This window comes from Bombus affinis, chromosome 1, assembly GCF_024516045.1.
Source record: "Bombus affinis isolate iyBomAffi1 chromosome 1, iyBomAffi1.2, whole genome shotgun sequence".
Taxonomy (NCBI): domain Eukaryota; kingdom Metazoa; phylum Arthropoda; class Insecta; order Hymenoptera; family Apidae; genus Bombus; species Bombus affinis.
In genome coordinates, this window is record NC_066344.1 from 16,360,513 (window position 1) to 16,386,723 (window position 26,211).

The 26,211-nt window shown below is 28.2% G+C and overlaps 3 protein-coding genes and 1 long non-coding RNA gene across 8 annotated transcripts in view; 2 read left to right on the forward strand and 2 right to left on the reverse strand.

The window, feature by feature from the left end:
- LOC126918335 (ATP-binding cassette sub-family G member 1) overlaps positions 1–6,400 on the reverse strand; it is a 35,580-nt gene extending 29,180 nt beyond the window's left edge. For 2 of the 3 annotated variants that reach the window (XM_050726114.1, XM_050726134.1), the window contains exon 1: positions 6,218–6,399. The gene's annotated coding sequence lies outside the window, so the exon portion shown is untranslated. Of the gene's footprint in view, positions 1–6,217 lie in introns of all 3 variants that reach the window. The other variant, XM_050726124.1, reaches the window with a different exon arrangement.
- Positions 6,401–8,047: 1,647 nt separating this feature from the next.
- LOC126920963 (eukaryotic translation initiation factor 4E type 3-like) lies at positions 8,048–10,196 on the forward strand. Of its 2 annotated transcripts, XM_050732032.1 has the most exons (6): positions 8,050–8,531; positions 9,178–9,298; positions 9,365–9,472; positions 9,532–9,654; positions 9,742–9,838; positions 9,911–10,196. In XM_050732032.1, exons 1-6 carry the CDS (start codon positions 8,386–8,388, stop codon positions 9,943–9,945), a joined length of 630 nt encoding a protein of 209 aa, XP_050587989.1. In that variant the 5' UTR covers positions 8,050–8,385; the 3' UTR covers positions 9,946–10,196. The 2 variants fall into 2 exon arrangements, with proteins under 2 accessions (XP_050587979.1, XP_050587989.1); XM_050732022.1 differs by having other exon boundaries at positions 8,048–8,531; positions 9,742–10,196.
- A 3,070-nt stretch (positions 10,197–13,266) lies between these two features.
- On the reverse strand, positions 13,267–16,202 carry LOC126920976 (uncharacterized). The gene is made up of 3 exons (XR_007712159.1): positions 15,667–16,202; positions 14,503–15,576; positions 13,267–14,366 (listed from the first exon to the last, which is right to left on the reverse strand). It is a non-coding gene; the product is annotated as an uncharacterized LOC126920976 (long non-coding RNA).
- A 1,216-nt stretch (positions 16,203–17,418) lies between these two features.
- LOC126920953 (rhythmically expressed gene 5 protein) lies at positions 17,419–26,035 on the forward strand. Of its 2 annotated transcripts, none has more exons than XM_050732009.1 (4): positions 17,419–17,822; positions 21,173–21,344; positions 21,436–21,525; positions 23,800–26,035. In XM_050732009.1, the coding sequence occupies exons 1-4, from the start codon at positions 17,712–17,714 to the stop codon at positions 24,192–24,194; spliced, it is 768 nt and encodes a 255-aa protein (XP_050587966.1). In that variant the 5' UTR covers positions 17,419–17,711; the 3' UTR covers positions 24,195–26,035. The 2 variants fall into 2 exon arrangements, with proteins under 2 accessions (XP_050587966.1, XP_050587957.1); XM_050732000.1 differs by lacking the exon at positions 17,419–17,822 and adding an exon at positions 20,213–20,530.
- The last annotated feature ends 176 nt before the right edge of the window (positions 26,036–26,211 follow it).

A 26,211-nucleotide genomic window follows, 5' to 3' on the forward strand; every position in this document is an offset into this window, starting at 1 on the left:
GCGAATCAACAGTTTGTAATGTCACATACTCTATATAAATCCATTCAATATACATGTTAACGTAGAAATATTCACAAAAATATTCGTATACCTAAAAAGACACTTTTCATAGAAATAAAATCCTGCAAAATTTCACTGTAAAATTAACACGAATTATGTTAAGATGCCTGAGAGCTTTTGGTTATTACTTTATATATTAGAAAATAAATATACGTATTATAGTTTCGCATTGGAACTTAAATTACAATTCCAATAATATCTTTTTCACAAAAGAAACCTTGAGTCATTTACCTATTATTATATACTACGAATCTCACAGTGCAAAGTAATAATCTCGAGTGGATAGTGTTTTTATGTTATAATTATCAAACCGAGCCCCCTATTTTGATAATCTGTTTCACATGGGAGTATAGTTGTCATGTTGACAACTGTGTCAGCGTAAAAAAACACATGTGCTACAATTATAGACAGTCGTGCTTCTATGTCGATTTAACAAACAAAAGTATGTATTGTACCTATATTTGTTTTTTCTTATTTTGTCCCATGAATTTTTATTATTTTAATATTATTCGTCTCCTTTATTGTTCACGTTTCAAACATTCAGTTTAGTTTAATCTTCGTTTCATTTCAGTTTCGCAATTGTTAATGCCATATGATTATTCAAAATAATTGAAAATAAATATCACTCGTTGCAAACCAAGTTTTATTTACATACTTGCTAATTTTAGGAACGAAATATTCACGTTCTTTAGATTCCAGAAATAAAAGAATAGGAAAATGGAAAAAGGATTAAGAAAACATATATATAAGCCTTACAGAAGGTACTTGGTTAACTCTATAAGTTGAAAAGTAGAAAAAAGTGATGATGTTGGAATTTGCTATTAATATTTTTTATTTGGTAATAAATGAACTCACGGAAGTAATTTGTTTTTAAAAAATTAAACATTAATCTTGTACTTAATCATGAAATCAAACTAAGAGATTAATAACAAAGAAAGAGGCTCATATAACAATCTCCTAGCTTTATTTTTTTCAAAAATAGCATAACCTTATTTTAATTTGTAGTACCGCATTGCATCAACTTTCGCGTGAATTTTCATTTCGTTCGCGACTGGTATTTTTCGTGCGTTATGCGTTGTTCGTAAATTGTCAGAAGCATATTTAAAATCCATGTACATATAACCGTATACATCGATCTCACACAGCCCACCCTTCGGGTATAAATTCGTCTACGTTTTCCTATCCTTCCATTGTTGTCACACATTGGACCACAGCCTTGTATTACAACCCCAACCTCATCATAATCTACTTCAAATACATACGATACGCGCCATAATAAGAGTAGATATGGCAACAGTGCCAGGGCTGTCATCACCATGTAAACATAACCTAGAAAGTAGTATGATACCTTCACAAGTATCTTACGATTTTATGAAATGTTTGTGGTAATATATGTTGTCAAGATGACTAATATTAAATAGTGAAATAGGATACAGTGAAACTATCACTATATGCTATTAACTATTGCTATAAGATAAATAATATTAAATAGTGAAACAGGATGCAGTAAAACTATTACTAAATGCAATGTAATAGAATACATATTCCTAACCTATGAGAATTCCAGATCACTTGAATATTATAAAAGGGGTCTTAATTCAAAAAAAGTTAGAAAACGCTATACTAGAATGTGCTACAAAAATTGCTAGACACCTACTTTAAATCAATATTTCAATAACAAAACATATCTTCCTGTTATCTTTAAATATTACGTTATACATATGAGCGATTAAAAAACAGTTATGTTGGTAAACAGCAAAGATAATATGAGTACATATTTTTCAAGGAAATTTGATGATTTAACGACACAATGATCTTTCCTATCATTCGTATATTTCGAAATTTTAAGATTATCTTAAATTCTTTAGTCACAATTTTTCGTAACGAACGTTGCGAATTACATCACAAAAATTGTTTTATGCATTAAAATGGTTATTGTGCACATTATCAGTGCATTATAAATGGTGTCCTTAAATGAATGGTATATTCGGGGAGGAAGTTATTCACGTTTAAATAGTGACCTTTAGTAGTGTAATTACAATTCATATAGACACATAAATCCCTAAATTTACAAGATTAAAAAATATTAAATAAAATACCTATAGTTTTCAACAGCTCGAACGTAATTTATATGTATATTCACTAAGGTATCATAGATTTGTAACTAAAATTATTTAAAACGATATTAAGCGAAAATTAAATCGGCTACTAACTTCGATTCGGTTACTAAATTCGATCTTCTAAGATTACGATCTCATTAACATGTTACGTGCTAGACCGATCTTTGGTTATTTTCCGTTCAGATGTGGGGCATGTATACTACACGTTATTATGAATAATAGTTTTGCTTATGCCTCATAATATTTTAAACAGCGCAAACAACATAATTATTAAGAAAAAAGTATATTGTTTAAGATGTATTAGACATCAAAGCAATAAACTTAATTTTTAAGGAATTGTTTTAACAAACACATAGTTGAACATTTGCTCTAGCAAAATTCCAAATGGCTTAAATGGAAAATTCAGCGTGGGGAGGATACGCTCCATGCGGCACGGAACGTGTTAAATGTTATCCTTTCGTTCCTAATCAACTATCAATAATACGACACCGGAAGGACAGTGAATCATTTTTCATAGGAGTTATGAGATAAGTGAGTAATTTAGAATTAACTGAGTGAGATCAGTAAGTAATTTAGAATTAACAAGCAGAAAGATTATAATAAACAACTGATTATTATATAGTTTAAAATATAATTTCGGAATAAAGATGTTTGAAAATTAAAAATTTGAAAAATTTATATCTGAAATTGCAAAATATTTTGTCTCAATATGAATCTATTTATAATCTACACTGCATTTTATCATCACTGGAAAGATGATTAGGGTACCTTAGATTCGTAGAATTTGCAGGACTTCATTTCGACTAACTTATGAAATAGTAATGAGCTCTCTTTATAAAGATTTATATTTTCATGTATATAATTCACGATGGGCACACGTTCGACCGTTTGACATAAAATTTCATAAGTGGCGAAAAATTTCATTTTCATGAAGATCCGACATATATATGATATGCGCATGCGCGTCTCATACACCGTGGCGCAAAGAAATTTTCACGATTTTTCAGATTTCTTTATTTCAATCGCACAAAAATAATATGGTCGTGGTTTCAATAATAAAAATTCAAATTGCATGAAACAAATATGTAACGTTGCGAATTTCACATTTGGGAAAAGGAAAAATTGTATTACTAATTCTTAAAAATTTATATACTAGGTAACTTAAATTTCGTAAGGATATTTTCACGGCATTTTGTAACGTCATTTTTACACTGTATACTGTTATAGTATATAAAGTAGCTACAAAAAATATTTCTGCACCACTGCATTTATTACATTTATGTACTATCTAATTAGACCCAACTATAATAAATCTTTGTATCATTTAGTAATACTTACAAAAATTTGATATTTTAGGAATTAAATATAGAACAAAATAGAAAAACGCTTCTTTGGAAAATAAGAATATGTACACTTTATAGCCACTGTATACATATGTGCGTTTTCCGTATTACTTTCTTTAAAATTATTTCATGTCCATTTCAGAGGAAACTATAGTGATATTTCAAATTTATTTTTGAAGGCTCAGCCTGATTATTCTAAGTTAATTGTTTCCATCATTTTTCGTTAATTATAAATTGTATCAGATGGTTATATTGTAATTGTGTCAGTCGATGATACATAATATGTGTATATATACACACTGTCATCGTTCATAAAACCAGCAATAATCATGGTATCAAGGAACAATAACGAAAATAAAAAGCAAAGCAGATGGAGTTATAGACACGACAAGAAAAATACTTATGTCAAATGCAAGGAAGACTTTAAGTATACAGTATATAATGTATACCACATGTATACTACTACATATATACTATATATAACGTAAATATATATTCCATACATGATTATTACGATGATTAACTCAGGCCACGTCCAAGATCAATATTGAATTTAATAAGAGATTAACTCGGATAGAGATTTTTATTGCATTAGTAAGTAAAGTAAATAAAAATATCTTATGAAGAGAAATATCGATGATTAAAAATTTCATATGTTGGTATATGTTGGTACGACCAATAATGCCAACAATGCAAGCTAAATACAAAAATCATAATTCAAATCGAGTAAGATATATTTATCACAAAATTTGAATTTAAAACTGTGTTTCATAACTTAATTCTCTTGATCCTAATTTATAATTATTTTATGAAAAAATATTTTGTCATTAACAATATTTTTAATGTCGTTGGAATAATATTGTTGTTAAATGCAATCATATAATGTACAAAGAAGAGTTCATTAGTATGGTTTTTTAATAGTTCAGTTTTATCTCAACGATTCAATAAAATCGATACTAACAGGTCTAGACCTGAAAACCGTGACTTTGCCACGGTTAATCACGTAATTGGTGAAACGCGGTCGTAGAAATTGCCAGGGTGCGCTCGTAACCGTTTTTTAGTATATATAGTTTACCTATTGGTGTTTACATATACAAATAAGAGCCTCTGTACTACGTTTCTACGAGAATATACTTACAATATATATACTGTCGGAAACAAAAATAACTAAACAAGTAATGGAAGTAAGTATATATGTGTATACTTAGATATCAATGAAGTTTAATCTAATACTAGCATTACGTCTTTAAGTTTTATGTATACCGTTATATTACATAGGTTATTTAGTAAATAATTGAAATTAACCTTTACATTTTGTATAAATAAGCGGTATTTAACGAAACTTTATCGATTCCTATTTCCTAGGTCCACTTATTTTTGCATCCTACTGTATGTCAATCACTATTCAAAATTTTCGATTGTGAAGATTAATGGAATACATATATATATATATATATATATTCGACACCATGCATGTATATCTATTCACATTTTATTGAATATCGTCCCATAAACACACTTCTAGACAATAACCACTGTAAGTGCGAGCTAATTTACTTCAAAAATTACCAACGTTGCATTGATCGATCAAGCCTATAAATAAAACCACCTACTTGTACGAATATACAACTCGAAGTATGAGTGTACATATACTATACAATTTAACCTGATTTCGATTACTAATGAATTTTTACAGAAATGTTTCGAGCTCTATATATATCAAGAATTTTAAATCTATCAACTATATTATATGCTTAGAAATGTAGGAAATATAGAGATGTAACATAACGTTAGGGGAAGCCATGTTAGACGCTCATTTCGATTAACTGAAGTAAATTGTTTCTAATTTTTATTGGGGATTATTTAGAATTTACAATAATACATACATAATTGTATATGTTACTTGTTACAGTATGTATATATGTGTATACTTGTCACAAGTGTCACAAGTGTCAGACAGTGACAGTCAATATTAATTATAAACTTTATTCAAATTCATTGCTTTGTCAAGCATTTGATTAACTATCATCTCAACAGCAACTGCAAAGTGTATGTGTTACACATTGTTTATTATATAAATTATTTCTTGCCTTATTCTTTATTATATAAATTATCGTTTTCCTAGTTCCCACAAATAATCATTTTCTCAATATGAAGTTAGATATTTACGTCTTTAAATCTGTCACACTCTTTATAATAAAATATTTCGTATAAATTCGTATAAAATCCTTTTCCTAATTTCTAATATAAATTCTACTAATTGATAAAATTCATAAATAATTATATTTTTTTTAAATAAAGAATATTAGACATCTATATTAATTTGTGATAAAAGAATTTCATATTAGATAATAAACGCATGCGTGAAAACCAATCAAATTTGGGTATAATTACACTGCATTTCTATATTCCTAGATAAGCAACATGATATATATACATAAAGTAAAACTGAAAGAAAAGATATTAAGAAGGAAGAGAAAACGGTATTGTAAAAGCTAAGAGAAAACAGATCCCTAACACTTCGATCCGCTTTTAAAACGAATGACAGATTCACATGCGCACATCAGTCTATTTTCACATCTTAGATTTTATTAAAGAAATAATGTTAAATCACAATTTCGCCACAAGCAACGACAACTAAAAATGAATGTTGACACATTTATATTGTTAAGATTGATTATTAATTAATCTTACCGTATTGTATAGGAATCGTCGAAGCGTAGGATTGAAATATAAAATTGATTTTGGGATAAACTATGTGTGATGTATGTTGAGAACGAATAACATGAAATTTGGCTGACAATGAACAAACAAAACAACCAAAACACCCGAACGTTCGCAGAAGACTGACTATGTCGTTGCCGTTATGTTACGACGTGCTCTCTCAATTTATTTCTTTCTCTGTCCCTTCTGCACGCAAGCGTACAGCACCGCACGACTTACGAATCGTCGATTGGCGCATGTTATTTGAATGTCTTATAATTAGACCACAACTTTTATGTATTTTTATATTTTTATGAACATAATTAAAGAAATGGAATTTAAATAGAAATTTGTTTAACCTACCAAATATTGTAGTAAATGCATTATTTTGGATATTTTACATATTTTTGTATATTATATGCATTTATAATTATGCCCTATCAAATTTCCTATAAATGCATAAAAATCCGCGATGTACCCATAATTCTATACGAGCCACAGTCTTATAACTTTTCTATGAAAAAAAAAATATATATATGTTAATTTTATTTATAATTTTTTTATATTGTATTAAATATTAACACTAGAAAGACCATTCAAACCATTCTGACAGATGAACAAATTGGCAAAAATTTGTAATTCTTGCTAATAAATATAATTACTCGTAAAATTGTATTCTTAACAGTAAAGCAATATACATTAATTATACTAACGTATATAAACTAAAGAAAAAATTCCTAATTATCCTTTATTATATATTGTAAATAAATATTTACAATTCTGGAAAAATTAACTAAATTGTAAAAGTATGTACATAAATTAAAATTAAAAAGAACAATTGAATATTTATAAAAGGTGGGAAACTAATATTGGATATATGATAATAATGATAAGTGATAGTTTTTGATGTGAAAGATTATGAATTATTTAAATTCGATATTAAAGGAAAGTTTAAATTTATTTCCTAATATATCCGTCTGCAGCAGCACTATATAATTCAGTAACATAATTTCTCTACCTCTAAGATTGCAAGCAAGACATAGCAGAAATCTAATATACCATGGTATGTTATACTCTAAAGTCATTAATTAGATGACTCACTGTAGGATAGATCTCACCACGATTGTGGATTTCACATTATATCAGCGATTTGCTATGGCAAATATATGTAAAAATTATATTTAACTTGAGTGATTCGATTCTTAAAATCGATAAAAATGGATTTGGCATTTTACAGAATATCCTGCTTCATGCTCTGTAATACCGATTAATCAGGGTTTTTATTACGCCCCCTACAATTTATAACATGGCGCGAGGGTAATTAGTCCTTTTAAATGCACTCTGTTTATTTAAACAAAATTTTAATTAGTGCTCGATTAAATAAACTTCTAGGCATTGAATTAATTTATCTGAGCATGGAATACTATTATGTGAGAAATCGTAAGTAGTAAGGACATAAGTATTTGTCCCATGGCAGGTTCAAATAAATGGATTCTACCACTATAAATTAAAATCTAATACCAGAGAAATGTAAATTTTGTTTTAGCTTATAAAAAATAGCTTGTTATAGCTTATAAAAAATAGAAATTTATAACAATGATAAGTATAATAAATTGTTGCAAGTATAAATTTACAATGAAAATTGGAAAATTATTAAATTTGTTTGCGTTATAATGGAAAAATCATTTTTTATAACATCGGCAAAGACCGTTGATTATCGGACAACCTTGTCAAGGGTATGTCACCTTGTATATAAGGAGCATTAAACTTAAGAGCGAACTGAAATAATGTTGAACCTTTGTACAGTGCGGAACGAAAAAAATATAAACCGTTAATATAAAGCATATAAGCCACTAATTGAAAACAATTCTACTGTTAACTCATAATAATATGTCACTAATATCTGTCTGTATCCACATCTGTACTATTGCTAATTTTCGAAACTGTCGATAAATTCGCAAAGCTCGATAAATTCGATAAGTTCCCTAAACTATACAATTCGCGTTACATACTTTTTCTCTTAAAGATGGATTATCTATATCGCTGAACATTTTTCAAACAACAAAATCGTTTGTTTTTGTTATCATTTTCGTTCGGTCACATGATTTTTGACGTTACAACGCAACCTACACTTATGTATATGCATCATTATTTCGAACATGGCCGCGGTAGAGTACGAAATGAAAGACGATACTTCGACCGACTTGGAAACATCGGTATTGTCGGATGAAACGGTGAAAACGATTGAGAAACATAAAACGTCGGGAATACCTTTGCAATCGTCTTGGACATTTTGGTTAGACAAGTAAGAAGATTAAATTACTTACAATTTTATAAATTTACTGATCCAATGTAGAGTATATTATTGCAGTGCGTATATAATTTCTTTTTGGTTTCATTTTTATGAGACATCAAGAAAATATATCGGAGTAATGTGTACTTTTTTTAATATCGTAAAATTATTATAAATGACGGAAAAACTAGTTAGACGTTCAAGAAAACAATGTAACGATGTGAAACAGTATTAGGTGCTATTAGTATCGTTTCATCTTTATTTATAACCTATATCATTATACGTCAATCTATATAGGATTTTTATGATAAAACTACAGACTAATATGATTTAATATATATTCAACAATAATTGTATCTCATGTTAGTGTTTTATTATATTAATTCAGGAAACAGCTTTTGTTGTTTTGTAGATATTTGATTAGGAAGATGGAATTGTTTGTATTGTATAAATCGCACGTAATGTACAATATAATATGTTTAAATGAATAATTTCCTTATATATCTTCCTTTATTGTATGTATATTTTAAATAATATTTTCTTTGGCCTTTTGTTATATTACAAAAGGAAATGTAATAAAACATAATCCTGAAAAAATTGAATCATTGTTTGCTCATAGTGTATATAGAAAGTTCTAAAGACTTGGTAAAATTGACAGAGCTATTTCTGGCACAACTGTCGAAGAATATAAAGAAAATTTAACGAAGATTTATACTGTGAACACTGTGCAAAGTTTTTGGGCTGTTTTCAACAATATACCAAATGCTAGTGCTGTACAAGTAAGTATATTTTATAATATGTTAGTTAATATTAATATAAACATAAATAAATTCTTTCTACAATAGGTCAGATATAGTTATCATTTAATGAGAGATGAAAGATATCCATTATGGGAGGAACCAGTCAATCAAAATGGTGGAACATGGAGATTAAAGTGCCATAAATCTGATACTGTAGGTATTCGAATTGTCATTGTTATTTAACACATGTATATTAATAATAATAATTTCAGGAAAAAATATGGAAAGAAATAGTGCTTGCAGCTATTGGAGAACAATTTACTGATTGCGTTGCAGAAGGTGATGAAGTTTGTGGAGTAACTGTATCTATTAGGGAGAGAGAAGATCTTGTCCAAGTAATGACTTAGACAAAGTAAAAACTAGTTGAACTAAAGTTATATGCTACAACACAATGCTACAAAATTTTCCTCCCTTCTTTCCAGATATGGAATGCAAATGCTAGATTAGCATCAAAAGCTACAGTTTTAAACAAAGTTCATTCTCTTTTACCTAATGTAAACTTCTCTGAATTTTATAAACGTAAGCTTGCTAGGATTATATTTTTATATGTCTTTGTTTTTTATTCTATTCTGTGATATTTGTATTTTATAGCACATCAATCACATCATGCCTATGGCCGTCGTTGAAGAAGTATTAGTGTTATTAAAATGTTAATATGTAATAATAAATGTTAATATAAAAATTCAGATGTAGATTCTAATTATATAAGAAAATTTCTATACATTTACTTTACTATAAAAGTTATACAGATTTTTAATTTGTTGATATTGAATTGTTTATTAACGTTAGTTAAGTATGTAAATCATTTATAAGCGTACAAATATCGCTGAAATTGTAACATTACATTGTCAAATATATTTTTATATTTAGAAATATATTTCTGACTGTTTTATATTTATATAATAATGCAAATTATTTTGTATTATCCAAAAATTTTCCATTGAGTATCTTCTTTCATTTGCCTTGTATAAAATGCCTTTATTTCATTGTCTATAATAAATTTCTTTACGATTTATTTGATTCATCTTGAAATATTCATCACTGACATGTGAAGATAATTTATAGTAATACATATTAATTTAATAATAATGACATAGTATAAAAACAACCTCATTTATAGTATTTCAATAAAATAGGTGTAGGTATGCGACCCTTTTCGTATTCCGCTTTACCGAGAAAACGAAGAGATGGTGACAAGCAACTTCTTTCACATACTTTTAAAAGCAGATATTTGAATCTCTAATTATACGTCTATAAAGACGATTCGTTGCCCGGCTAAACGGCGCCAGTTTAACTTTTTACTGCTTTTCAATATTCCTCGTATTGACGTCAGTGAACGAATACCTCGAAAATTAAGAAGTTTATTCGTATACGAAACTCCATTAAACTAGTTTTAAATTGCATTTAAATTATGTCCCACACGAAGATGTTTCACCGTTTACATCACCCATGTATTCCCCAATCTTCAAAAAATATGCAAATCAATTATAGGCTTCTGTATTCTCTGTCAAAAATTTTACTTCGTATTTTTTCAAAATTATGTAATACGGGTCTTTCTCCATTTTTTTACGTAAACTTTCTATCATTCTTAAACTATAAATTTTTAAATTTAACTATTAAACTAGACTCTAATATAATTTTTAAATTTAAGTATTGGATCAGTTTTAATTTTTAAATTTAAAATAATATTCTATATAAAATATTTAAACTTTTAATATAATTTTTAAACTAATATAGTTTTTAAATTTCTAATTATTTAATTAATAGACTAGTATGTTTTAAATTTTTTAATTTGATTCTTGAACTAACGTAGCTTTCAAATTTAATTATTAAACTAATACAATTTTTAAACTAAATATTAAGAGAAATGCGTTACGATACAATATTTGTTTAAACTTTATCAATAACTTTTTATAGTAATTTATTCACAAAAATTGCAACAGCACCAACACGTCCTTGTAAATAGCTTCACGGATACATTCAAGTAAGTAGTAAATGCATGTAAGTACATAACCAAGATTAATAAGGTTGCGTTAATGTCAGACAGACAAAAATAAAAACCACTGAACTTAGACGTGTGTTATCAGAAACATAAGTCATCATATGCAATTATTTGCAAAATACGAATTCCATAACAAAAAATTCTCTCGATCTTGTACATTTCACCTTTCGAAATTGAAAATGTGAATAAAATTATTATATTACTTTTATTCGGTATCTCTCGTTCGACTAAAATACTATTTGGCATCAGTCAGTAAAATCTCAGGTTAAAACGAAAACTTGGAATTTCCTGAATTCGGAATAACGCTGTCAATAAGATTTGCGTAGGTTTGTACACGTGACCAGACGTACTGTTATATGTCTTTGGAATTCAAAACTTGTGAAATTTATTGCACTCATATGCAAAACCGTTCGATAGGTAGATCCGGCATTTATTTACGCGCTATCAGTAGCTCTTTATTGGTATTATTGATATTAGGCCAATGGAGATCATGACAATTTAGAATCAGATTACTTAATTTTTTAATTTTTACAAAATACAATTAAATAAAATTAATGTACAAAATTAATGTAAATAAATGTACAAAATAAAATTAAATATTCAATAGAGTAGTGATCTAAATTATTATAGTCATGAATAATTCAATACTATTTAAAAGTTAATACAATGGGAGAATTAATTATTTCATATAGATAAAGATGACAGAGTAAGAAAATTTGTTTCATATAAAGTTCTTAATCGACGTTGATTTTCCTCTAAAAATCAACATTATATTAACTCGTTTCATTTACAATCCTTTTTCAGCCAATTTACATTGTTGAATTTTGACAGTGTGATTATGAAAGGAAATTCCAAGAATTTAATTATGACCTTTTACGTCATAATTTCTTCTTTCATCTGGGTTCTAGAATTTTATAAAATTAGTCGATGGTTTTAAGAAATTCCTTTGATAACCTATCTTTCTTCTTACTTAATGATAGAAATTCTTTTGCGCCTCTGGTTTATGTAGTGGAATTTTGTAAAGTATCTATTATTCTAATGCATTTTTCTATCTTGGAAAGATAATATTTTCGTAATACATTAATATAAATTTTATGCGTTATTTTATCTAATTTAATCTTTAACTTCATTGCTATAAACCAATACACAATACACTACATTTCGTTATAATAGTTGATTAAAATTGATATTTCATTATAATCAGCCAGTGATAAATTATCCTTCACGAAACGACGTAGAAATAACGTACGTAGTTCATTTAGAAATAGTCAAATTAACTTTATTCAACAGATTATCATACGCATCTACACATTAGCATAAGGTATTTTCTATTATGAAAAAGGTTAGACTATTCGTAAGTAAAGAATACATTATCCAATTCAAATTGAGGAGAACTAGATTTCTCGTATACACGAAATGACGATAGATAAATTATTTCTGTGTGTATATAATAGTAATTTTGTTTCAAGATAATTTATTGGCCAGGTATTTGCGACAACCTTTAGAGGCCAAAGAAGGAATTCTCACAAAAAAATGTAATTGTATCCCAATGATGAGCCTGCAGATCTTAGCATGATAAATTTAATTCATTCTCTAACAAATCGTCGTATCGAAAAGACGTGGCAATCCTCAGGAATTTTCAGCTATAAGGTTTCTACACTCATTAATCAATCCTAACATTGTTCCATATATAGTAGTAGTAGTAATTCTGCATTCCTTAGAGGCGCCACATTCTCGCATCACTCAACGCGCCAAAAAATTCACGCATAATCATTTCAACTCGCTGACACCGTTACCGGCAACAAATCGTAACTCATTTAACTCTCTTCGGCTTCATTTCGATATACTGCGCCATTAAATCGTTGCATACTCATCTTTTTTTCTTATGAATTAATATTGTTTTTATACATTTGTAAGACGCGGCAAATATTTTCGTGGCGCCACATTATTAACCCATGAGGCTACGTTAGTCGAAATATCAATGTTTATTAGTTCTTTTTGTTTATGGAATATTTTTTATAGGATTAAAAAAATGGGAAATTTTTCCTTGCATCCTGGTTGAAATAATCTCTTAGTATTTAATAATTCTACAATTATTATAGATACAATTTTAGATTATTTAAAGGATTCAACTTAATACTTTAGTATAATATTAGAATAACTTAAATATAAAAATGATTTGTTAAATACGTGACTTTTTAAGTATTTTATGTTACATTTACCTCAGTTTGGAAAAACGTAATTTTATTTTACATTAATACAGATACTTGAAATTCACACCAGAAATTTTTAAAAAGAGTGAAACATCCTGTAACTATTATGTCAACCGGAACAAATTCTGCACCTCGCTATCTTGGATGACGATCGTTGTGATGAAAAGCGGAAGCGATTTCCATAATCTTGTATTACGATATTCATTTCACGATTGACAATTGTCCTACATTCCATTTTAACACAACTAACAATAAATAATAAAAACAAACAATAAAAATAAAATGATATTTTTTGTATTAATTTATTTATTAATATTTACAAAATTGCTTTAGGATAACAGATAAAATATTCATTGTATAAAGCGGATTCACTGATTTCTTCTTTTCTATAATAAAACAAGCGAAGTATACATTTTTATTCGATCAATTTAACATCTAAAGGGGAAATAAAAGCGAGATGCACTTGTAAAAACTACAAGTAATTCATAGTTCGCGAACCAAGAAAAACGGTTGTCAAGCTTCACTGCTCAGTTTTGTGAAAAAGTTAAATTGTTGGAGGGACAATATTTTTATCTAACATACTATACATATATTTACATATTAAAAGTACTAAAACATACATTTATATAAACGAGTATGAAGTTTCATAAATTTAAATAAATCAAATAATGAATATAAATTAACTACTTTTCACATAGTAATGCTCAAAATGTTTTAACTACACCACCTTTTAATTACAAATGTTACATTATAATAACTTAATTAACGAATTTTCTTCCTAACGTAAAATAGTAATAAGCAAAACATGTTGATTATGTGGAGTAGGAGATCACTGCAAAGTTGAAAGGCAAACAAAAATAAAGAATATATGTATATTAGTTATGTGGAGTGGAATAACTTTGTAACTTATTCTATAATTCTCCCGGTTATCTTCTTATCATCATGCAATGTACAAGTTCTAGATTTACCTTCATTAGACTTTCGTTTTTAGCATCTTAATGCATTTTTTATATAGCTAAGAGAAACATAACCTTAGGAGACCGTAATTGATACGAATACAGTTGATCAATTAAAAATCAATCAGAATTTATCATAGACTTCTTTTACTCCCTTACTCTATATAACGTAGTAAGGAAGTTTCTTAGGTTCACGAGATTTTCATGGATGAAAATCATAAACAAATTGTGCACATGCAATCATGTTGGATCATATGTCACGAATGCCACAATCAATAGATTTGGAAAGTAGAATGACTCATTCAGTCGACGAATCACCATATACGATTTTTCTAAGGTCATTCATTTTCAAGTAAATTGTTTTTCACAATCAATTGTTTTTACGCTGATTTACCGATCGAAAATATATTACAATTACATTCATGAAATTGTACAGCAGTGATTTTCAACCATAAAGAATAAACTACTGAACTTTTATACGTGCATAATTTTATTAAATAAATCAAAATTTATTAAATAAAACAAGAATGAGCTTCATAAAATAATAAATTCAATATTTTGTGTATATATAATATTCTTTTATTAATCATAGTCATGGAGTATAATTACAAAATTTGGTTGTTGAACTTTAGAGTATCATCTATATTATAGGTTATGTTTTTCGATATATAGGAAAATGATCGAAATAGATTCTTAATAAAATTGACAAACTCAAAATCATGGTGATATAGATTAAGATTTTGAAAATTTGAATTCACACAATCCTATATATATGTTAATATTTAAACGTATTATCTCTTTAGTTTTGTACTTAATTAAATTACGTTATAATTTTATTTACTGCTACGACGAGTTTTCATGCCTTGTAAAAATATAAATTTTTATAATAATAAATGCAAAATGTCGTTTTACAAAAATTAATAGTGGACTGATACGTGTTATAATTTTCATCTCCCAAATTCATAACGAATAATTTGAGAACCACTGTTGTAGATCTATTCTTATAGGATCCGAATGACATAATAGTTGGATGACTGCATGCTGACTGTTAAATGTGCAGCAAACCTACGAGATAGTTGAGATTACCTGCAATGACGCTGGTTACAGTAATTGACTTAAACAGACAACCATTCGCATTGTCTGTATTTAGCTGCACGAATAATACAAAATACGTACAGGGCCTCTTATTCGTCAACGTACACTTGTATCGACACGAATATGTGCGTGAAAGTATGTTTGTGGTACATATTTCAATTCTCACATTCGCTATTATCATAGAAAAGACTCATCGGCAATTTTTCTTTTAAAGTTTTCATAAAGTTATCTAAATTGCTCATCATCTTAAATGAAAGCTTATAGAAATCATTTTCAGCATTAATAGCGTAATTGTACAGACTTGGACATTATACTAGATCATGGATTTTTATACACTTTTATACACATCTTTATCAACATAAGTTACCCATTCAGGGATACATATAACAACTATGTACTTCATTTTAAATATTTCTTATGTTTTTAGATATTATGTGCATTTTATACATTTTTATACTTTTAAAGATCTTATAAATGCATGTATATTCGCAATCTAAATATTACTATAAAAAGCATACTAATATATACTATTCCTGTAAGAAAATATTGGTAAAAACTATCAAAAACTCATATATCTTTCTTAATACTATAGGTTATAATTGGTACCCCTCTTAATATTCCATCCACGTGTCTTCCCAACGTGCTCGAGTAGATACAAATAGTTGAATAATTTTTAATATTTCATACGTCATCTGTCTTACATAGAAAATCAGTTTGTACTTCTAGATTCGCAAATTGTTAATTAAGTAACGGAATGTCATAAGCTGAAATGTTATTGTTCTATATTATTGCCCTCTAGTAATAGAATATATTTCTATGATGTAAATGAAAAATCTTTTTATTTGAATTATACTTCTTTTTGTGTAGAAATTCCAAGAAATTACGATATGAGTGATTGGAAACATTTCTAGGCGAATATTAATTTATAGTTCGATCATTGACCTACGTCACATCCATCTTTAAGTAGCCATAAACTTTTATACGAAAATAAATCATATACGTATATGTATTCACACTGAAATAAATCATAGTAAATATTTTGAGAAACACACCATGAATACGATACAGAAAATCACGTATTCACAATTATGATATTTCATTTTGAACAATATTTGTCTTTTAATATTTGTATTGTACTTTCATTCTTTTATATGTGGAAATTCAATAATAGTAATTTTTGGCGAATAGAGTTAGGATTTTGAAGAATGTGATTCTAAGGGCTTATTGTTAAAGTAGCTGGAGGAACCTGATAAGCAAGATGGATCCTTTCATGACAGTGAGCACCACGGACTTCCTCTTACATTTAAACTCATTTTCAATAGATTTTCTCTGTGTCTACAATTTTTAATTCTATTGTAAAACTCTCATAATTTAATGTACCAAATAAACAAAAAAGTTGATATACAATGAAACCTTTTTTTCTATCAGGTTCGTCACCTCATTTTTAAAATATTAAATTTTTGTAGTTATATGAAATTACTATTACATAATACAAAATTTAATATACTTGAACCTAATTAATTATTATGTAAATGCTGTAAAAAATACAACAGTGTGCCAATACCTTTTGTAGACATCGTATTTTTGATATTATTGCATTACATATATAATCCAATGAATCTTAAAAAATATGAATTAAAGATTTTGATTCATAGAACATAAAAGTAATGAATATATTTTTTGCTACACAGAAGTATCTATTAATTAGGTGACATCCTGGAAAGAAGTAAACATTATGGAACAAGCAGTGGACTCTGTTCCTGAAAGTAGGAGTGGGGGACCTGGTGTTTCATGGACGTCACTGGCATACAGAACATACATATAACCGGGATTTGAAGGAAACTCAGCCAGTTTGCAAAGACTATTGAACGCGATAAAGTCGGTTCATCATTTGCGTCCATTTGAGTCCACGTGAATTTTATCCAATATTACTACTAATATTTGGTTAGTTAGTAAATAATTCTTAATTTTGAAATTCGTTATCATATCATTTGTACATATATTCTGAATCATAAAATAAGTGTTTTCGTTGATAGTATATCTGTGATAGATCGAATTCCCTAGATTAACAATACGTATAAAAAGTGTGTTCGTGAAAGCTACTAAAGATAAGTGAAATAGCAAATATGAAGATTCTGAGAACTGCTATGCTGTTCACCTTTGTTCTGGGATGCTATACCTTGAGTGTCACTGCTTCTGCGATTCCCATGTGGGAATTCCTCTCCAGGGGTGAGAAAGTAAGGATTATTTTCATTTCTAAATTGAAGACGTTATAGAGTAAATCTTTCTCCAAAAAATTATATTTAAATAAAATTTGATTTTTAATTGTCATTTTAATAATCATTTATTGAGACAAGCACTACTTATATATGTGGAATTTGGATTTACATCATTTAATCTTTCATAGATAAACTTATTGTTTATTTCTATTTCACTTGAATCTTAAAAAATATATGACTGATGTATTTTGTACGAAAATTAAATTTTTTCTTTCACATAAAATAAACTTCGCACCACAGTAATCTGTGGATGATATCAACAACAGCAGACTTTCACCGAACACGATCGAGTGCATTCGCTGAAAATGCTCTGCTCGTGCACTTGTGCAGACCGGTCGAGTGTAATTGCGTGAGTGCGCATCGGACGTTGACTTTTCTCATGACATTGTGCCCTTCTTCTCGTAATACTTCTTTTTTTCATAGAAACGGTCTCAAACGCAACAATTTGCGATCAATGATTTTGCCATCTGTTGATAATAGCTTTGCCTGTCAACAATAGCCATAGAATATTTGGAAAAATTTAATTCATCAATTTTTTCAATAATCTTTTTACAATACAATGTTGATTATAAAAGTTAGAATTTTTAATTCATAAGACTGATGGAGATTGTTAATCTCATAACAATACTGTTTATGGATGTCAAATATGTGGAAGCAAAATTAATCAATCATGATTATTTGTTAATATGTTTTTTTATTTTTACTTATTCTTTTTAAGATTATTTGAATCTTAAAGTAACATATAAGTACGATAATTCATTATTCTGAGTACATTTCTATATTTCTTACAGTCGCTAAACGGGTTACTGTTTATCAGTGAAGAAAGAATGTGGTAATCAAATACGGTAGCAAGAGAGCAAGAGAGATATGTTACATTATTCTTCAACATTCTCGCATTGCACATCCTAATATAGTATATATATATACATGTATACAGTTCATTAAACTCGGTATAAAAATTATTATATATTTTATATATCTACATATATGTATATACAAATTAAGTATTTCTTATTCTAAGAAGGATTTTCATATCAATTATTAACATTAATTACTTAGTAAGATATTATATTGCATCGAGGATTTTGAAATTAACTGTCCAAGTCAATAAATGAATAACTTCTAAAGCAGTTAGTTTCAAACTCCTGAATGCGATATAATTTCTTAATATATAATTAATATCGTATTGATATATAATCATAATAATATTTACAATATTAACTAATATTAAAATTCCTATTGAAGTAATTTAATATAATAATTTAATAAAGCTGTAATCATGCAAACACGCGATAATCTTGGTAAAAGAAAAAGGCGTGAAAATCGCCTTATGCGCAATATCTGTAATATGTTCGTAATATATGTTGGTAAAACTGATTGCACGTAAGTTGAAGTTCAAGAACATGCTCTCTATCTATGGAGAGATCGAACTTGTAACCCATATTAACGAATCGACTTAGGATATTTCAATATTCCTAATATTTCTAAAATCTGAAAATTTGCTAATCTTAATATTAATATAGAAAGATTATCATCTGTATTCATTTTCTGTTTACGGGAATTTTTTATCAGACGATTCTCTGTCCATTTAGACTCTCTTATTTCCGAAATCTTTGAAAAAATAACACAATGATCTACCATCGATCACGCAGCAAATTTATGTAGGTCAGCATCGGAATACATGGATGTACGAACGAGCACAACTTGTCGAAATTGAAACTTATCACGTTCTATATCGTACATAAAAATATTTTCTACTTTATAAATATCATTTTTCTATGCGCATGAATAAATAAACTTAAACGTAAAATTAGTACATTTTTAAACATTTTATTGAAAAAGTAATTATCGTTAAAAATTATATACTTTATTTTAAGACAAATTTCTCATTTTCAGAATTTATCTTTATACGAGTATATGAAATAAAAATAAAAATTAGAAAAAAAAAAAAGAAACAGAAATAAGTATTCCAAATCATAGAATTAAATATTTCAAAATCTAAACATACGAATTCTGAAATATAGAAATAACATTCCAAAAATCAACTAATTCGTCTGATATAATTGTATAAATAACGAATGACAAAAATTATCAAAGATTGATTCATCAAAAATATTACTACAAAAAATGTCTACGAAAGAAATTGTATCATTACGCAAGTAAGCTTGCCAACATTGTTCGATTGGTAACACTTATCGATTGTCATTATTATTAAATTTCGAAATATTTTGTTGTTGTCCAAAAGACGTTACAGAAATGTCATTAGAAATTCTAAGGTTGAATATTCGCGTAATCGTTGGGCCATAGATAGAACCAAAAGTATGTGGACATCGATCATTGTGCTTTATGTAGACGCACCACGAACGGGGGCATGTTTCACGTGGCAGACAGAATTTCTCGTGACGAAAAATAAAAAAACGCGTGTATCGCAATCAAAGTCCGATACGTGATGTACGGTACAGGCTGCGACATGCATATATATTTGTTTGTTATAACTGTAGTGTTCGATATCCTGTATGTTACACATTGCCGAGTTTCACCGGACGCGTGTAGAATGCATTTGCTCCGACGGAATGGAAAATAGCTTTCGCGATGATCGTCATGATGATTTACTCAGAGAAAAACGTATCCATCTTCTGTATACGATATGTATGAGCTATTCACAGGTCAAAGTCATTAACTGCTTTCTTTGAAATTTTAGTACTAAAGCACTTGATTGATGTTTATATTATAGAATTTGTTTTTTGGCAAATAAGCAGCTCATATATTGATCTTCATAGTTTCATTTGATATTTGATATGACATAAATCATGCTATAGATAGTACCCAAGCAAATTAGCTCGCAGAATTGTATGTATATTGTTGTATTCTGATTGATAATGTAGTGAAATAAAAGGAGGAAAAAAAAGGTTTTATTGGTACTAAAGAATAGAATATTGAAAATCGATGTTGCAAAGATATATTCTTAAAGACTTGTATATTTTAATAATACATTATTTGAATTTGTTCATTGTATATATTATATTATGCATAGTGCTTTATATTTGAACCATATTTTAGTAATAATATCTTACAAATGAAAGGGAGAATTTTAAAGATCGGATTTAAGGATGTTACTTGGCGGAAAATAATATTTAAAAATAATTGAACGAAATATTTGCAGTCATTACCGAAGAATTACTTCTTTTAGTCACATAATATTTATTTGGTCAATAATGATATATATTGCATTGAATATATATATATAATATTGAAAGAGATTATTTAAATTTCTTTTTAAAGATAACCTATAAAATGTTTAATTTCAGGCGAGTTACTTGTTAAGAGTATTCAGCATGCAAGTAGCCAAGTATTGTGCGGATTCATCCATGCCGGATTGCAACAAAAATTTATTGGTTGCCGGGATGCGGAACTTAGCTAACATGGACAATAACATTCTCGATCAATTGGATCCATATCAACGTGATGCGAAAGGACTTAGTAAGATTTCCAGTTTCGCTACATGGAATAAACCGAACATAATATTAAAAATTAATTCTGTTTACGTTAACTTACTATTTCTTGTTTATAGTTTGGCGGGCCATGATAAAAAACGCATATTTTCCAAGACTTGCTCCTAAGCCAGATGAATTCTATTTTTCCATCGGAACAGATTCATTAGGTATGTATTTATGATAGAAATAAAATATTGTAAAGACGATAGAAAGGTAAAAATAGTTTAAAATTGTATTCTAGGATCATTTTCTTGACCTTTGTAATTTTCTAATTGCCTCATAAAGTTCATTAATACAGATATTTGCAGTTAAAACAAGATGCCTAGAAGTGATAAAATGGGAAACCATTCTACAATTATATTCTAGAATCATTTTCTTGACCCCTGTTAATTTTCTAATTACCTTATGAAGTTGATTAATACAGGTGAAAGTACTAATTGACAAGAAAAAAGAAAAGAACAAAAAAAAGTTGTACTCGAACCGACTACATAATAGTCGAGAAAAATGTTAACCGTGAAAATCAAGTTCGCATGACGTTTGTTAATGATTAAAAAGAAATGTAAGCATTGAAAGAGATTATTATCTGCACGATCCGAAATGAAGGAGAACAAATACTGTTGTGAGAAAGTTCCAAGTCTCAATCGCGCACGTTCCACTATAGAAAGTTTTTTTTTTCTTTAACCGAACGAGATCGCGTTTGATAGCAGAACGGTTGTTTTCAATTGGACCAGCTTCTTTTAACTGCACTTTCACCCGATCATCTGAACGAGTCAACCGAAGTTCAGGGAGGCTTTTTGGATGCTATGAAAAATGTTTTGTTTACTGCGAGGATTTGAGAAATCTCATTCGATGTTCTAGTTTCTCCCGTAAATTTTAGAGAAGAATAAAAGAAAAGAAATTAGAAGAGATGTTGAATGGAAATTTATTTTAATTGATCTTCAAGACCTTCTTCTTCAGATTGATATTCTAATTGATTTTATTGAATTCCTATTGCCCACATCATTGTGTATATAGGTTTATGATGTAAATTTTTTGTAAATGATAGCATAATTGTAAAAAAGGTGATATTACAATGGCTACAAGAAGTAGCAGCACATCGTTGTATTTATTATAATTTTCAAACTAATTAATTAAATCCAAGTATATTAAATTTTAAAATATATACGTATATTTTATACGTCTATAAAAATTTTATGCTATGATAATATCATGTGGGACCTAATAAGAAAAACATTTCATAGGAAAATAAGGGATGTGTCAGTACTTTTTATTAAAATAATTTTTCTTTTCAATTATATTGCCAATTATGTCTTATTTGATATATCTATTGAATTAAATTTAACAGGTAATGTAGTAAGAAACTACAAGTTTTAATGTAAATCATAATTTTTCTATGAAAAAAAAATCTACGCCTGATTTTATATTCGCCTGAAGCCTATTTAAGTTGAATATGTCAGAGAGAGATGGAACTTTTGGTCGTTTAAATTCTTGCACGTCTCTTCCGAAAGTCCTTGCGGAGAAGAAATATTTGACAACGATCTGACGGAAGTAGGAAGTAGTATCATGGGATACTGATACAAAAATATTAGACGTCCAATTATCATAATGCGGAGGTCATATACGCGAAAAAAGGAATGACTTTTTAGTCACGTATTATTCTGTTAGTAACACGAGTTTAGAAGTCAATTATGCTAAAAATATTTACGATCAATGATAATTCTGTTCTAGGAAACGTATTCGTTTATTATGATAAAACTTAGTATCAGCATAAGTGTCTCGTTATTAATGGACCCTCGGTGTCATGCTGCTCTTTTAATTAAAATTTACACTTTTGCATAGCTGTTTAATTACGTGATTACATTCATTTATTAACGTGAACAACAAGAATATGAATTACTTAAGTCACAATGTTAATTCGGAAGCAATTGTTTAATATTAACTAATTATTTAATATTATAATAATATTAATTCGATTATTTAAATAATTGATAGATTCGTTTTCTTCTTTAAGATTATTGATTATGTTATAAAAATTTTGACGTAGTTTTTAAACAAACAGAATAGTTAATCAATTTTGTTAATAGAGCTATTTAGAAGATCAATAAGTTCTCCTCGAATCTTTTAAGAAATAGCTTACAATTATAAAAATCGTTGAAATATACAAGTTGAAAGGTTGCTAAAGTCTATTATGGAAATCTATTTCTTCATATCGAATCATATAGAAAAGTTGAGAAGAGAAATTTAAAAGTATAATCGCGGGAGAAACATAAGTGATCTTTTTAAGCAATTTGAGAATCCTGATTCATATCAAGCGAAAATGAATTATCTAAAATAATTTTGCTATTCTAAACGTATTCGTTGTTCTTACTTTTTTTATAGAACCATTTATAATCGGCTCCTAATTTTGAAGAAATCATATATTTATTGTTCTTATTTTTCAGCTGTCGGTGATAGCGATGTAAACGGCATAGGAGAAGAAACAATGGCGACACACGATTATATACAACCATCCTCTGAACACACTGGTCCATATCTAGTTGGACCAATGGTGATTCGAGTGTATCCGGATGGTCGACCGGTTCCGGAAGATACAACGCGTCCTCTACCTCGAGATGAAGATATGGAAGAATTCAGGCGCTCCAGAGTACCTTCAGTCGAGGAAATTAAAACTGATAGTGAATTCTATGAGAAACAATTGAAAGGAAACTCATTCGCGGAAGCCAGTAGTCATCGACGGTCTCAAGAGGAATCTACTCGATTCCGAAGTAGTCATTCACCATTTAAAAGACGATTACTTCAAGAAGTAACTGCAAAGCGTAAGATACGGCACCATTGAACAGGAAGAGTTTGGACTGGCGATAAAGAGTCGAGGAGTCCCTTCATGTAGGCGGCTGTAAAATTTGTTGAATGTTGTTAAAAGTAATGACAGAATAAGAAATTATGTTTGTTCTTCAGAAAGTTAATACTATTAGAAGGTATAGGAAGAGGTAATGAATAAATTGCAGATTTTTATGCATTTATAGGAAATTGCACAGAATGCACACAAAATATGAAAAAATATATAAAATATTCAAAGTATAGTGCTCTCTATAATATTAGATTGTCCGAAAAGTGTCTTTCTTTTACAGACACGTCTTTTACAACGATGCACCTTTATACAAACATGAAACCTAATCTGTCGAACGTTGTGATCTTTATTTTGATAGAACAAAATGGATCATACGTAATTCGATAAAATAATATAAAACGGAAAATGTTGTGCATCCATTATTTCCTTATAAAACAAAAAAAACTTTTCGGACGACCTAATACTTGGCAGATAAAACGATATTTCCATTGAAGTTTTCGTTTTTAATTATATTCTCAAAAATATGAATTTGCATAAAAATCTGTAGTCTCAGGATGAAATTTACTTTGAGATTGTTGAAATTCTTATATGGAAAATAATATCTTCGGTAGGTATAATGAAGACACATTTGCAAGAATTTGGGTCAATTTATATTCTATTCAGTTTCTATATTCAGAACTGTCGTGGTTATTTCTTGTAGTTATGAAAAACTGGTCTTTCATAAAAGAGATAGCTGTTTGTTATAGATTATAGTTGAAGATTATTTCTTGATGAAGGGTTAATATTTCAATCATTTAGTCGTTTTGAACAATTTATTGCATGTAAGAGAATGAATGAAGAGTGATACTTTTCGATAATTTTAATTGTTTATGTGCACATTGTTAGATAATAATCTCGTAAAGCTTAATAGCGATGAGTTTGAAAAGACTGCTTTTGATAATGGTATTCATATGTTTCGTGTTAATGATCATACCAATTTCTAAAAACATTTACTACAGAATGTAATATTTAGGAAGTTAATTGACGATTGGTCGACGGTTGAATCGTTTGTAGTTTTCAACCTTAAATAAGTATATTAATAAGTACTTCAAATTAGTATATGTACTCCTCTTTTTTTATATTTCTGCACACTCTTTTATACGTAAATAATGTCGACCATGAATGTTGTTAATCACGCAGTTTTCCATTAATTTATTATTTATTTCATCATCTATAAAAGTATCATTTATTTTTACATTGATTTCATTTATAATTTCACACACTATTCAAATAAGCATGAAAATAGACCAGTTCTTTTTGTTATTTGAGATATTTCCAAATCTCAATTAGATTTTCAGTTGTTTTGTTTGCTTTTAAGGTACATATCTTTGTGGCATAAGGGAACTTACCTCGCTGAAAATTTATTATTTTTCATGCTGAGTGAATATACGTACAAAAGTCATGATATAATGAAATATATTTTTGTGTATACAATAATATTTGCGTTCGTTAAAATATTATATTTATTGCAGTCGTGTAATAAATTTCGAAAACGGTGAAAGTGACGATTTGTAAATATATAATTTGAGTTTTGGTATTTTATATTTTATGAAAATTTTGTACATAATGTACAATTTCGAGATTTATATTTGCATAGAGCACAATATTAGAATTTATTTTAGGATAACGAGCCCATATGTTATACGAATACATAATAGTCTAGATTTTGTATAAAACTGCTCATAAATATTTGTAAGATGTAGTAAGATTAATATTAAAGTGAGAGAGATAGTTTGTCATTATAAATATTTTTAAACCACAGATGATTTAAAATAAAATGTGATATTTGATTTGAGAAAAGTTCATTTCCTTCATCGTCATTTTAAAACTTTTTATTTCTTATAATAAATGATTAAATAAAATTAAATAAATGAAATTTAAATTGTTTTTGTTAATTTTTTACCTATTGATAACAACTATTTTGTTGATGACAGAATTTTTTATCGATATGGAAACGGGACTTTAG